Source organism: Pistacia vera, unplaced genomic scaffold, assembly GCF_008641045.1.
Source record: "Pistacia vera cultivar Batoury unplaced genomic scaffold, PisVer_v2 Contig302, whole genome shotgun sequence".
Taxonomy (NCBI): Eukaryota; Viridiplantae; Streptophyta; class Magnoliopsida; order Sapindales; family Anacardiaceae; genus Pistacia; species Pistacia vera.
In genome coordinates, this window is record NW_022196116.1 from 13130 (window position 1) to 26946 (window position 13817).

General features: G+C 44.7%; 1 protein-coding gene across 2 annotated transcripts; it reads left to right on the forward strand.

The window, feature by feature from the left end:
• The first annotated feature begins 10469 nt into the window (after nt 1–10469).
• Nucleotides 10470–11796, forward strand: LOC116135765 (taxane 10-beta-hydroxylase-like). 2 transcript variants are annotated; one of them, XM_031421484.1, is made up of 4 exons: nt 10470–10539; nt 10683–11148; nt 11266–11457; nt 11543–11796. In XM_031421484.1, exons 1-4 carry the CDS (start codon nt 10507–10509, stop codon nt 11545–11547), a joined length of 696 nt encoding a protein of 231 aa, XP_031277344.1. In that variant the 5' UTR covers nt 10470–10506; the 3' UTR covers nt 11548–11796. The 2 variants fall into 2 exon arrangements, with proteins under 2 accessions (XP_031277344.1, XP_031277343.1); XM_031421483.1 differs by having other exon boundaries at nt 11618–11796.
• The last annotated feature ends 2021 nt before the right edge of the window (nt 11797–13817 follow it).

The window sequence follows — 13817 nt, forward strand, 5'->3', positions numbered from 1 at the left end:
GAGATCTTCAAGGGTGGAGGGATGATTCCCTTCCATCCTTTCATCAGGTCGGTCCTAGATCACTTCGGGATCGCACCGATGCAGCTCACATCGAACGCGTATGTCATCACTGTAGCGATGTACATCGCGTGCTACGAGAGCAGCTTGGGAGAGCCAACGGCGGTGGAACTCGGCGTCGCTTACTATCTCAAAAAGAGTAGGGACAAGGACTCGTATTACTTGTCCCGGTGACCTACCATTGCCGAGGGGATACATAGTTATCCCAGCAACGCAGGAGCCTACGAGACCAAATTCTTCTTTTTCTGCTACGACGGCTACTGCCACTTTCAGGCGCCAAGTAGGTCCTTCTTCGTTAGGTATATTGTCTGTTCGCGTGCTTTATGATAACGACCTGTTTCTTTTGCAGTTAATAGAACGACTAGCCAAGACTTGCTCGATGACCCGGACAGACTTGTATCCTTTGGAGTGCTTCCTGAGGAAAGCCGAGACGTGAGGAAGCTAGTAACCACCACGAACCTGCGGAAGTACAGTTTTATCGATAGCAACGCGTCGTTAGAACCCCTCGAAGGTAAGTTACATTGGTTTTCTTTCTAGTCACTGAATAATTTTGTTTACTAACACTTATGTTCGTGCAGAAACTATGCCTCCGAAGGAGTCCGAGCAGTCTCGCCGGGCACCGTTCGTCTTTCCTCGATCGAGGAGTGAGAGGGCGGCCGAAACTGCTCGTCCCGTCCCGGCACAACCAACACGAACTTTCGCGCCCTCACGGCCCCAACCCGTGCAAGGAGCGACCAGGGCGGAGCAGGTCGCTCAGGCGCCCCCGACCCGTTCAAAGCGGAAGGCTCCAGCTCAAAGGTCGAAGAAGAGGAAACAGGTTCAGGCCGACGAGTCTGAGACTGAATCCGAGGAGGAGCCCTTGAGGTCGCGATAGGACTCAAGAAGGCTGGGCAAGGAACCTGTGGGCGAGGCGATCGCGAAGAATACACCAGTGCTCGACTCACTGGGGGGCCTGCCCGAGTATCTGCAACCGATAGTCTATTCTCTGCTCGAGTGTGGACTATCGGAGTCTTATGATGAGTTCGCTGACACGGGCAACGACCTGCTGACCACGTCGTTCCAGCATCTTAGCAAGGTAAGCGAGCTGCATCTAAGCAAGGTGAGCGAGCTACTCTTAAAACTGGTTCATTTCTGATCACATTCTTGCTCGCAGGCTTTGCTTGCGATGAGGATGTCTATGGAGAAGACCCGGCTGGGGGCCGCGAAGGAGTCCAACGATCAAGAGGAGATCGCGAAGCTTAAGAAAAGCCTAGAGTCTGCCGAAGCTGAAAGGAAGGAGGCATTCGATGCGGCGAACAGATACCTGATGCAAAAGGATGTCGCTTTGTGAACTGTGGACTTCCAGAAGGCGGAGCTCGAGCGACGCGCGGAGGAAGTGAAGGAGCTGCAAAGGACAACCGCCAGGCTCTCCAAGGAGGTCGGGGAGAAGGACCAGGTGATTCAGACGACCTCCGAATGGGCCCAGAAGGCCGAGCAGGAAAGGGAGGCCTCCGAACAGGAGAAGCGAGCCCTCGAGGCCGAACTCCAAGAGAGTCAAGAAAAGGTTGCTTCACTGACTGAAGAAATGCGGATTCAGTCAGAGAAGACGGAGGAAAAGGCTGCCGACTGGGCGATCGGGGCTATTTACACGCTGCGATCGAAGAACCCGGAACTCGATGTGTTCGCCCTCCCACCGGGTTGGCAAGAGACTTTGCGGCTCTTGGCAGAGGAAGATGACGAAGCATCAGCAGCAGCAGCCGCTAGGGGGCCCGACCAGGCAGAGGGTTCGGGTGCTGCTTCGAAGGATCCCCCCAACCAGCCTTAGTGTAACGAGCTTTTGCTCCATTGGAAGTGGGTCTATATTTTACTTGTACATAATGAAAATACATTCTGTTTTTAATTACAATTCGCTTTTTCATACATGCGTGCTTGTTCGCAACTTTAGCTCAATTACATAGGCAATGTTATTCATGAATTACAAGCGAACAGGATAAACTTGAACCATTAAGCGAACAGGGTAATACTTTACAATTACAGAACAAAATCGAACTTAACAAGGATTGAGTTCAGGATTACTGATAGTATGGTCGAAGGTGCTCGACATTCCAAGCTCGGGGCACTTTGGAACCATTCAGTCTTTTGAGATGGTAAGTCCCCGGTCTGATCACCTTATCGACCCGATATGGACCTTCCCAGTTAGGTCCTAATACCCCCGCACTTGGTTCCCTGGTTCCGAGGAGAACTTTCTTCAACACAAGGTCATCGACCTGGAAGTCTCTTCGCTTGACCTTTGAATCAAAATTTGCTCGCTGCTGGTAGGCTGCTATCCTTAGCGAAGCCTTGCTGCGATGTTCTTCAACGAGGTCCAAACTTACCTTATAAGTGCTTCGTTTTCAACCTCATCGTACAAGTCCCTCCGAAGTGAACCGGTTCCCACCTCCACAGGAATCATCGCTTCGCAGCCATATGCTAGCGAAAAAGGGGTCTCTGAAGTGGAAGTTCTTGGAGTTGTCCTGTACGCCTATAAGACCTCGGGGAGGTCGTCAGCCCAATTCCCCTTGGCTGCCCCAAGTTTGGCCTTTAGAGTGTGCTTGATGGTCTTGTTGACTGCTTCAACTTGGCCATTTGCTTGCGGTCTGGCGACTGAAGCGAATTTTTTATGGATGCCCAGCTCGTCGCATAACTGTTTGAACTCCTCGTTGTCGAACTGCTTTCCATTGTCCGAGATGAGGGTGTGGGGAATTCCGTAGCGGCATACTATGTTCTTGAAAACGAAGTCTTTAAGCTTTCTGGTCGTGATCGCGGCCAGAGGTTCGGCTTCCACCCATTTTGTGAAATAATCGACCGCGACCAAGGCATACTTGACCCCTCCCTTTCCAATTGGCATGGGACCGATAAGGTCGATCCCCCACATGAAAAACGGCCAGGGGCTAGACATTGCAGTCAGTTCGTGCGAGAGGGCTCGCGGAATGTTTGCGAACCGTTGGCACTTGTCACAGTTTTTAACGAAGTTGTGCGTATCTTCCTGGATTCGGGGCCAATAATATCCCTAACGAACAACCTTGTTCGCAAGAGATCGAGCAGCTGTGTGGTTACCGCAGATCCCTTCATGGATTTCCCTCATGATGTAGTCTGCTTCTTCACTAGTTACACATCGGAGGAGAGGGGCACTGAATCCTCTCCTGTACAGCTGGTCCCCGATGAGCGTGAAACGGGCAGATCTTACTCGCAAGACCCTTGCCTCGACCTTGTCGCTTGGCAAGGTCCCATCCTTGAGGTACTGGATAATGGGAGTCATCTAGGAATCCGGTTGAGCCACATTTATGGCCTGTTCGGTCGAGCTGATAGTCGAAGCACCGACGAAATGAACAGGAATGTTGTTCGGAGCCTCTGAATCCAGCGAGGAGGCTATCTTTGCCAAGGCGTTTGCTATAGAATTGCTGTCTCTAGGGATCTGAGAGATTTCAAAGTGCTTAAACGACTCCAGCGCGGTCTTAGCCTCTTTCAGGTAGCGGACCATATTCTCTTCCTTGGCTTGGTATTCCCCTAGAATTTGGTTGACGACCAGCATAAAGTCGCTGTAAATGTTGATCGTGGTTGCACCCATTTCCTTGGCAAGTCGCAACCCGGCGAGCAGAGCTTCGTACTCGGCCTCATTGTTGGTCGCTTTAAACCCGAACCGGAGAATACCACGAATTCGAGCCCTCTCGGGGCTCACAAGGAGAAGACCCGCATCGGCTATTTTCCTATTTGATGACCCGTCGAGGTAGAGGTTCCAAGTCGACAGGTTCTGAATACTTTCTTGCGCGGCTTCGCTGGGCTGTTGCTTGCTTGGGAGATAAGAAAATTTCGAAATGAAGTCGGCAACAGCCTGCCCTTTAATGGTCGACCTGGGCCTGTACTTTAGGTCGAACTGACTCAATTCCATGGCCCATTTGAGGAGTTTACCCGAGGCTTCTGGTTTCTGAAGGACCTGCCTGAGGGGGTAATTTGTCATCACATTGATTGTATGGGCATGGAAGTAAGGTCGCAGCTTTCTGGACGCGACCAGCAGAGCAAAAAACTAGGTCGCTCCATTTTGGAACCACATCTCGACATCCGACAGACGCTTACTTGCATAATATACTGGCCATTGAGCCCTTTCCTCTTCCGTATTAAAGCTGCACTGACCGCGAACTGGGAGACGGACAGGTAGATGAGCAGGATTTCCTGTGGAAGAGGCTAGAGAGGAGAGGTGGTTCCCAAGGTGTTCTTTAATACTCTGGAATGCCTGCGCATTCGGAAGTCCACTCAAATTTCTTATTGGCCTTCAGAACATTGAAGAATGGTAAACAGCGGTCTGTTAGCCTTGATATGAAGCGACTAAGTGCCGTTATACGCCGTTCAGACTCATGACCTGCTTTTTGCTGGTCGGGCTCTTCATATCGAGCAGAGCTTGAATCTTTCGGGGTTCATTTATATGCCCCGCTGATTGACCATATATCTAGGAACTTTTGACGATACCCCGACGAACATTTAAAAGGGTTCAGCTTCATTCTGTAGAGTCGGAGTATGTCAAAACATCTTGCGAGATGCGCAATATGTCTGAGGCGACCTGGGATTTGACAGCATGTCGTCCACATAGACCCCATTGTCTCTCCCGATCTGGTCAGAGAACATTCGATGACCAACCTCTGATAGGTCGCCCCGCATTCTTGAGGTCGAAGGGCATGACTTTGTAACAGTATAGCCCCGGTGTCCGTAATGAAGGTCGTATGCTCTCATCTGGTTTGTACATCGGGATTTGATGTATCCCGAGTACGTATCCATGAGCTCAACAGCTGTGCCCCAAGGTGGATCAACGAGCTGGTCGATTCTCAGCAGGGGGAAGCTGTCTTTCGGGCAGCTTTGTTGAGGTCGTGAAGTCTCACAGGTCCGCCCTTGCCATTCGCTTCTTTACAGGACCGGTTGACAACCAGGTTGGGTGAGAGCCCACGAATGGATCCATCCGGAGAAGGTCTCCACTTCTGATTTAGTGCGGTGTACCGCTCTGGATCCTCGCCTTCTTTTTGCCGAAATGGCTTGGCTTTGTGCTGACATTCAATGAATGGCAAATAATGTCCGAGCTGATCCCGACCATATCTGCGTGCGACCAGGCAAAAACTCAATGTTCTCCTTTAAGAAGCTTATCAGCTCGGAAGCGAGCTGCAGATTGAGACAGCTTCCAATCCTTAACACTCGGTCAGCTCAGCTCTTTGGATCGACCGAAACCTCGGATAGAGTCTTAAGAGCGGTTGGGGGGATTTCTTGGATTCGCGGATCTATGTTATCCTCGCGGGACCGGGCTGTGGTCGATCCGGCTGATCGTCATAGCTGGCGGGGCACATCGCGAAATGCCCTTATCTGCATTGTACCGCTTTTACGTAGCATGCGAGATGCGCTTTGCGATCGCTTACTTCTCCGACCCGTGGGAGTGGGGAACTTCATCTTGAGGTGATAAATGGAAGTGACAGCCTGAAGGTTCTCAACAGAGGTCGCCCCAAGATTCCATAAAGGCCGACGGGCAGTCCACGACCAAAAATTCAGTAACCCTAGTCACCTCGTCGTAGTCGCCGAGCGTGAATGGTAGCTGGATCGTCCCTTTGGGGATGGGTGATCCCCTTGTAAAACCGTACAGAGGCATCGAGGCTGGCTTCAGGTCGGCCTCGACTAGGGTCATTCTACGAAAGCTGACTTGAACAGGATGTTCAAAGCGCTTCGTTATCACAGCATTCTGCAGACTTATGACAGCCTATCAGGGGCGTGATCACCAAAGCATCCTCAGAGGATGGTGCAAGCGAGTGCCTCCTTCTCGCAGAAGTGATGGTTCCTCTTTCTGGCTTTTTGAGGTCGCTGCGAAGTGTTCATTACCTGATCGGGTCGTGATACGCTTGCAAGCATACCTTTCCTGCGCTCCTCCAGTGCTTCCAGCGAGGTGCGGACCTCCGAAAATTAGGTTCACATTGCTGTACCCGCTGTGATCACGACGTTTTTCTTTTGCTCCCCTTGGTTTTCTTTGGGGAGTCATCAATGTACTCTTGAAGTGCCCTTCTTGATGAGCTCTTCGATAGCCTGCTTTAGAGCTCGGCATTCATCAGTGTGATGCCCGTTATCCCGATGGTAACGACAGTATTTTTTGCTGTTTCTGGCCGTAGCAGGAGTTTTCATTGGTTCGGGTCACCGAGCAAGCTGGCCTCCTCAGATTTGTCGAGGATTGCAGATATGGACACGTTCACGGAGTATATTGAGTCTCGCGTGGTCAAGATGAGGAACAAGAGCATAGGATTTTTTCTGTTCGTAGCGGGGTTTCTTCCCTTTTCGCTGATCGTCAATGTCCTTTGCGATCAACTCTCCTATTATCTCCCGACCCGACATACTGCTGGAAGTGCGTGATGTGACGGCGGAGTGTGCCAATGAATTCTCTATTCGGAGATACTTTTCTGCCAGGTTGTAGAATCTGGTGAGGGAATATCGTCTTCAGCTGCAGTTCTTTCCACAGGTCAGTTACGGGCGAACTCAGCTATTATAGTGTTCGGATGGACTCTTCTGGAGCGTGGGCCACTTATTGAGTTCCTGTGGAATCGGTCAATGTAAGATTGCAGGGATCGTCTCTTTCTTGCCTTATGTTGCTGAGGTAGCTCAAAGGCATCGAAAACTTCCGTTGGCTTGGAAATGCCGCAGGAACGTCGTGCTCATCTGAGGCCACGAACTGATCGATCGTCGGGAGTGACCTTAACCACGCTTGACGTGAGAAGTCAGCGGTACGGCCAAACAACGGCATTTTGCAAGGTCCGAAACCTGGTGGAGCTCCATCAGGTCGTTGAACCATATAAGTGATCCTGAGGATCATAGTTCCAATCAAACGGCCGCATATCTGGCATTCTGAACCCGGTGGAAGTGGAGCAGCTAATACTTCGGGAGAAAAAAGGGGACGCAGAGGCGACCGCGCCTGTGTCGTTTTGCTGCTCCCTCAACCTGTTCAGAGCTCGTGTAGCTCCTCAATTTGTGGTAACGGAGCCAATGGGGATTGCTTTCACCCGTGCGAGTCCGGCCTTCCGATTGTGGTTCAGGAAGGTCGGAGGTCGGATTCCTCCTTGCCTCGGCCGGCATTTCGGCCGTACTCGACACACGCTGACTAGAGGCGTGTGAAGGCGGTGGGATTAGCGGGGCATTTTTACGACCCTCGCGGTGGTACGTACCGCCCGCGAGGTGTGGGAGCCACCCGCTGATAACAATCGGGGTCGTTGCTGGTGGTGATAGGAATCACCGCGCCCGGCATTCTCGCTTGGGTTTGCCTGCGACGTGGCATGGGACAGCCGGGATTCTCTTTCGTCGAGTCTCAGCTTGCCGATACCCTGCTCGGGGCACTTTTGTGTTCGTGCGGTCCTTGGGAGCCGTAGGCTTACTTTTTGCCATTTGCTTACCCTTGGGCCACGCGGCAGTGTCGCGGCACGGGTATGCCCTTTGCACGCTTTCGCGCGACCTGCAGGCGTCTTTGGCGGTTGCACCGCCCTAGCTGTGGTAGATGACATGCCTGGTCCAAACGGTCCAACCTTTGGTTGACCATTGGAGAGTATTGTCGAACCCTTCAAGTAGTTTCTGATGGTAGGGTCAAGTTGTGGAGCTGCCGGGACATCCCCCGCAGCATTTTGTGAAACTGGAACTTCTTCAGTACGTGATTAGCTTGCCCTGGCTCAGATTGGCGGGGCCATTTGCTGTTGTAGGACCAGTAGGTCAAAGATTCTCCTGATGAAGGGTAGACACTAAATCAGCCCTCCTCTAGCGCCAAACTTTGATTCGAGATTTTGGGCACCAACTAATCATACGTGCAACGTTGATCGATCAAAAAGCACACGTGAAAATGAATATATAAAGAGAAATAAATGCTATGAGAACTTTTAAAGTGGTTCGGATGCTAAGGTAGCAAGTCCTACGTCCACTGATTTGTATTGATAGTGAATGTGGGTCAGGTCGCAACAGCGGACTGACTTACAAGAGGTTTAGAAAAAGTAAATGTGTTGTTTACAGGAGAGAGAGAGACTGATTTTTGGTAAAAATGGTTGAATCCCCTTAATGAAGGGGTCTTCCTCTTCTTATATCAAGCTGAAGCGTGTAATCATCATTAAATCCTTGGGTTGGTGTGATTGTCAGGATATAATCCGGCTTTATGTCCCATCACCCTCTTCCCAAGCTGACTTCGCACGGTTTACAGCAGGGAAATGGACGCGTGGGAACTCCATATCGTTTGGCAGGCCTGACGTGTGTTTGTTGTTCTGACGGGAGCAAGTCATTCCCCACGTGACCCTCCCACGTCAGCCCTTACTCTCCCAGGCATAACAGTTACTTTGCGAGATCAGTCTATTATTAGGGTAATGTTATGCGTATTGACGAATTTTACTAATCAATATATTAATTTTTATTAAAATTATATATGATATTCGTATTATGCTTTAAGTTAATACATTGGTTAATAAAATCTGTTAGTACCTAAAGTATTATTGCTATTATTATTGTCAACTAATTTATTCCATTACAAAAAACCTTTTGGAAGTTTATCAAAAATTCCAAATTTTGTTAATCTTGTGACGTGTATGTATGCACTTTCGGTTGCTGATAGATTTGGTAAAATTAATTTGGGCAAATGAACATAAATTTTACTATGGTCCAAATAGAGTAAAAGTTGGAAGAAGTTTCAAGATCTAATTAAAACCTCCAATACATCTCTGTCTCGACTATTAAAAACGAAAAAACGAAAGAAATCCAACTGTCGAATACAGAGTTTAAAGTTTATCTCCAGAGTCAGGATTCCAAAGACAACACCAGCACAAGGAGACAGCTCCTGCTTACAAATTTGATAACTACAAAGAATCGTGTCAAATGAATTTGGAGTGTACGTAAGAGCCGAGCGGTATCCCATAAAAAGGTTAACCTTATACAGTAGAACATCTCTATAATTATAATGTTGGGACCAACTAAATTTATTACTATAAAAAAGTTATAACTTAATAAAGGTGTAGTTACAAGAATTATTATTTTGATTTCTTATTTTATAATTCATGTTTTAGTAATATTAAGATTTCAAAATTCATTGTTTTAGTATTATTAGAATAGTATGGAAATTGATATCAAGGAATCATTACAAAATTGAGTGATCAGATTCGACAACTTCACTACACTAATAAAATGATATTAATGTTTTTCTCAATTATCTAAATAAACAACAAGTCGTGTATGCTTTGACTGAGGAAGAAATCATTATTGAAATTAGACAAGAAGAGGAAAAATATAATCCTGAGGATGGTAGTATGAAAATATCACAAGTTTTATATCAAGAAGCTTTAAATATGTTTGAGAGCTAGAAATATTTTGGCTCAACAAGAAGGTGTCAATGCTAACGATTTATTACATACTTACAAGATAAAATATGTGATAACAACTCTAAAAAATAAATCATTGTCCCAAACAGCTTTAGATAAATATTTTATTTCATCTTCAACCTTTAATATAATATAACATATATTTATTGTAATATAACATGACATATATTTATTATAATATACATGTAATTAATACTATATAGAGACAAGTTTTTAGAAAAATTATAATTTATTACGACGTAAAATTTATTCTTCTTATAACTGATCCAAGTTGATACCAAAATTTTGAATATTACTATAAAGTGGTTATGCTATATACGTATTTCCCCACGAAAAAGATGAGGAAAGAATCTTTCATATTGTTGAAATGTCCATCTCTAGGAAGCACAACATGGTTCCTTCGGTTTGTGCAATATACATCACTATCTAAGCTTTCTAGTTTTGTTTTCCAGCCGTTCAATAAAAGATTCCACATTTTAATCAAATGACGATATCCTCTCTAAGTTATCACCGTCGCTAGATTCTGATTGGTCTTCCCTTCTTTCTCCAAGTATATAAGTTTATATATGCCATCTGATCTCGTTCATTCGTAGCAATGGAAGTAAACTTTCGCCATGAAGATTCCACTTTCGTCCCAGAAATTACAACTCTTATTCTTGTGACCCTAGTAACTCTTTTGGCTGGATGCTGGAGATATAGAGTTTACCCTCAGCTGGGAAGAAAGCTTCCTCCACGAAAACTGGGTTTGCCTATTGTTGGAGAACCTTTAAGCTTCTTCAAGGCACAGAAAAAGAACCTGATTGCTGAATGGATGAAGAAGTGTACCAATGAGTATGGACCAATATTCAAGACCTCGCTCATAGGTTCTAATGCCGTTATTATTACTGGCCAAGCAGGTAACAGATTTATATTCAGTGACAGTGATAGTGGCATTGCACGTAACCAACCAGCTTCTGTAAGAGCCATACTTGGAAACAATAGTATCTTTGAGATTTCTGGGCCTCGATACAAGCTTGTTAAGAGCGCAATTATAAACTTTCTAAGACCTGAAAGCATCTAAAGATATGTATGTGAAATGGATTCACTGATCAAGCAACAATTATTCCTGGTACGTAGTATACAAGAGTCATTAAATTCTGCTGCCTATTTAGAATCCACTAATTTACGCATCTGTTCTTATTTCTTGAAGCCAATTAATCAATTGCTGACAGTTTACATATATATATTGATTTCTACATGTAATTATTATAGGAACTCAATGGTATGGAGTCGGTAAAGGTAGCACCCCAGCTGAAGAAAACTGCATTTAAAGTCACTTGCAGTCTCCTCTACGCATTATCAGAAGGAAAGGAAAAAGATGCATTATTAGAGAATTTTGCAATTGCCCTCAAAGGAATACGGTGCGTCCCTTTGAATTTTCCAGGGACCTTGTATAGAAAATCATTGATTGCTCGAGCTAGGATAAGAAATTTGTTTACTCAGTTAATTGCTAGGAGGAGAAGAGAATTGGAAGAAGGGAAAGTGAGTTCTCATGAAGATATTATATCAACTTTAGTCAGTCTGAGAGATGAAGATGGTAAACCCTTGTTAGAGGAAGAAATTATTGATAATCTTATAACTCTAATGATGGCAAGCCATGACACTATTGCAATTCTACTTATCCATTTTGTGAGACTCCGTGCTAGGGATGCCGAAATTTGTGATAAAGTCCTTCAAGGTAATCTAAATTGCCAATTATTACAATTTATATCTAAGGAAGCTGTCAGGAATTTTTTTTTTTTCCCTGTCGATTACATTTGAACTTGGTTGCAATAAACACTTTAAACTTTGATAGAGCAAAAGGAAGTTGTGAAGGCTAGTGAAGGAAGTGGTGGAAAGCTTAGTCGGCGAGAGGTGCAAATGATGAAATACACATGGAGTGTAGCTCAAGAAATCATGAGACTGACTCCTCCAGTTATTGGCAATTTCAGGCGTGCTTGGAGAGACACCAGGTTTGATGGTTTTGATATCCCCAAAAGGATGGCAGGTACGTAATATGTAGAATTAAGAGAGCGATATCTATAACTAAAAGTAGAATTCCTAGCTTGATCCAATTTGTTTATGTATGTAAGTGTAAGGTTTCGAGTGAAAATTCCTGGTGTTGTGGGTAACCTCTGGCACGCATTTGGATGATAAAATATTTGCAGAACCAGAAAAAATTGATCCATCAAGATTCCAGACCCTGACAAAGTCGATGCCTCCATACACCTACATTCCTTTTGGAGCGGGTCAAAGAATTTGTCCTGGGCCTTAATTTGCTAGAGTGGAAGTGCTATTGATAATTCACTATTTGATAACAACTTACAGGTGGACTGAGGAGATTCCAGATGAGCCTATGACAGCAGATCCCATTCCCTACCCTGCCATGGGCCTTCCTGTCAAGCTCTATTCAAGGAACAATATATAAGTTATGAAAAAATATATAGACCTATCATGAAAATAATGTACTTCTGAGTTCTTAATTATCCTTTCAGATTAGTTAGTATAAAAACACTTCAACCTGTCATCTTTCTTGTGGCATATCTTGTCCTTTCTCATCATCATTCACCCCATATTTAATCTGTTATTATATATTCTGGAGAGAGAGAGAGAGGGCTCCGAATTTTTGTCATATTTCATCATTTTCTTTTTTTCCAGAAAAGTAGGGAAAAAAACCGATACCTCTTATTATAATCCTGAATATGATCAAGTTTGAGGAAAGATCAAGCTTCTGTATATCACTTTAATGCTTGGAGTATCTAACCCTGCAACTGGGGTTTTGCCTTTGGTCAAAAGCAATTGTATTCCCCATAATAGTCAATCCTGCAATTACTTAATTCAATGATTTAGTTTCCAAAACTAAGTTAATTAATCCATGGGAAGTGGTAACTAAATGTTGATATGGGATTCGCACCAGCTAGAGTGATTTGATTAACCTTGATGGAATCAGAACCAATGTGTGCGTGATTAAGAATAACCAGTAATGTATGTAAAAATGTAGTAAAATAAGTAACACAAAGAGTTTTAAAGTGGTTCGGCTAGTTAAGATTTTGAGCCTATGTCCACTATTTTTGTATTTGCTGTGAGAGTTTACAATAGTATTCCTAGAATAATTTGCTAACCCCTTTCTCATTGTTGAAAGGGGTTTATATACAGACTTTGTATAAAGGAAAAAACAAAAATAAAGGGATTACAATTAAGATTGAAATGCAACTCCGATATTCTTGCCTTTGAGTACTGAGATTACGCCAAGATTGTTGTCGATCTGATCCCTTCTAAGATATCTGGGATCTGAGGTTATCTGTGAGCTGATTGAATAATTGTCGAGGTTGGTCGCGACTAGCTTGTGCTAGGTTGAGCTATATCTCGATGAGCTTATGTTGGGTTGGGCAATTGATTAAGCTGAACTGATTCTGGATCGGGCTATAACCTCGCTGACCACTGATTTCTCCGAGCTTGATGAAAAAATCACACGCAACACTAAATAATTGGGTTGATGGTGAATTTATACATAATTTGGATGTATAGAACTATTTATGAGTAATTTATAGAGAAGGTTTTTAGTACAATCAGGTACATGTAACCTCATCCAAATTTAGTTCGTATAGGAACTAGCTTAGTGCGTGTTGAGACTTGGCACAAACAAAAATTAGGAGAAATTGTGTGCCGAATAATTGTCTTATGATTAATACATGATAATCCTATTTTTCATAGTGATTTTGTATTTGAATTTCAATAGGATATAGGATACTTCTCATATAGTTTGGGCCACAATTTGTTGGTTTTTGGGCCTAACTCCTCACCCGAAATGACTTATTGAGTGGGAGGATTGCCCACTCTTATAAACTCATTGGCTTGAGCGTGTCTAGTCGATATGAATCTCCAACACTCCCCCTCATGGTCAAGCCCATATAGTCCACTTGCCTATAAATGGAGATAGTTTGGCAACCCACCGTTGGTCAATCACTCAGCTCAAATGGGGCTGGCTCTGATACCACTTGTTGGTTTTTGGGCCTAACTCCTCACCCAAAAAGCCTTATTAAGTGGGAGAATTGTCCATTCTTATAAACTCATTGGCTTGAGCGTGTCTAGTTGATATGGGATCTCCAACACAATTGCTAATAATTCTATTAATTTTACTTTGTAGGCCTAAACGATGATTTTGAGCATAAATGATGGTGTTGAGCGTAAATTACGTAACTTGAGATTTTCAACTCGGAATGACCTGAATTTAGAAGCTATGAAAATCTAAGAAGTAGAGCTACAACTTTCATGTTTGGGTTTTTTCCTTATTCTAACTGGAAGATGGTGAAAACTTGGCTTGAAGTTGTGAACAGTCCATTGTGAACTGAAGAAAAATGTCTTTGA

Bases quoted from the DNA above. Each gene is read 5' to 3' on its own strand.
- LOC116135765 (XM_031421483.1), top strand. From the start codon at position 10,507: ATGGATTCACTGATCAAGCAACAATTATTCCTG. The intron at 10,540-10,682 runs GTACGTAGTATA...TAATTATTATAG, and splicing joins TCAAGCAACAATTATTCCTG to GAACTCAATGGTATGGAGTC. The intron at 11,458-11,617 runs GTACGTAATATG...AAATATTTGCAG, and splicing joins TATCCCCAAAAGGATGGCAG to AACCAGAAAAAATTGATCCA.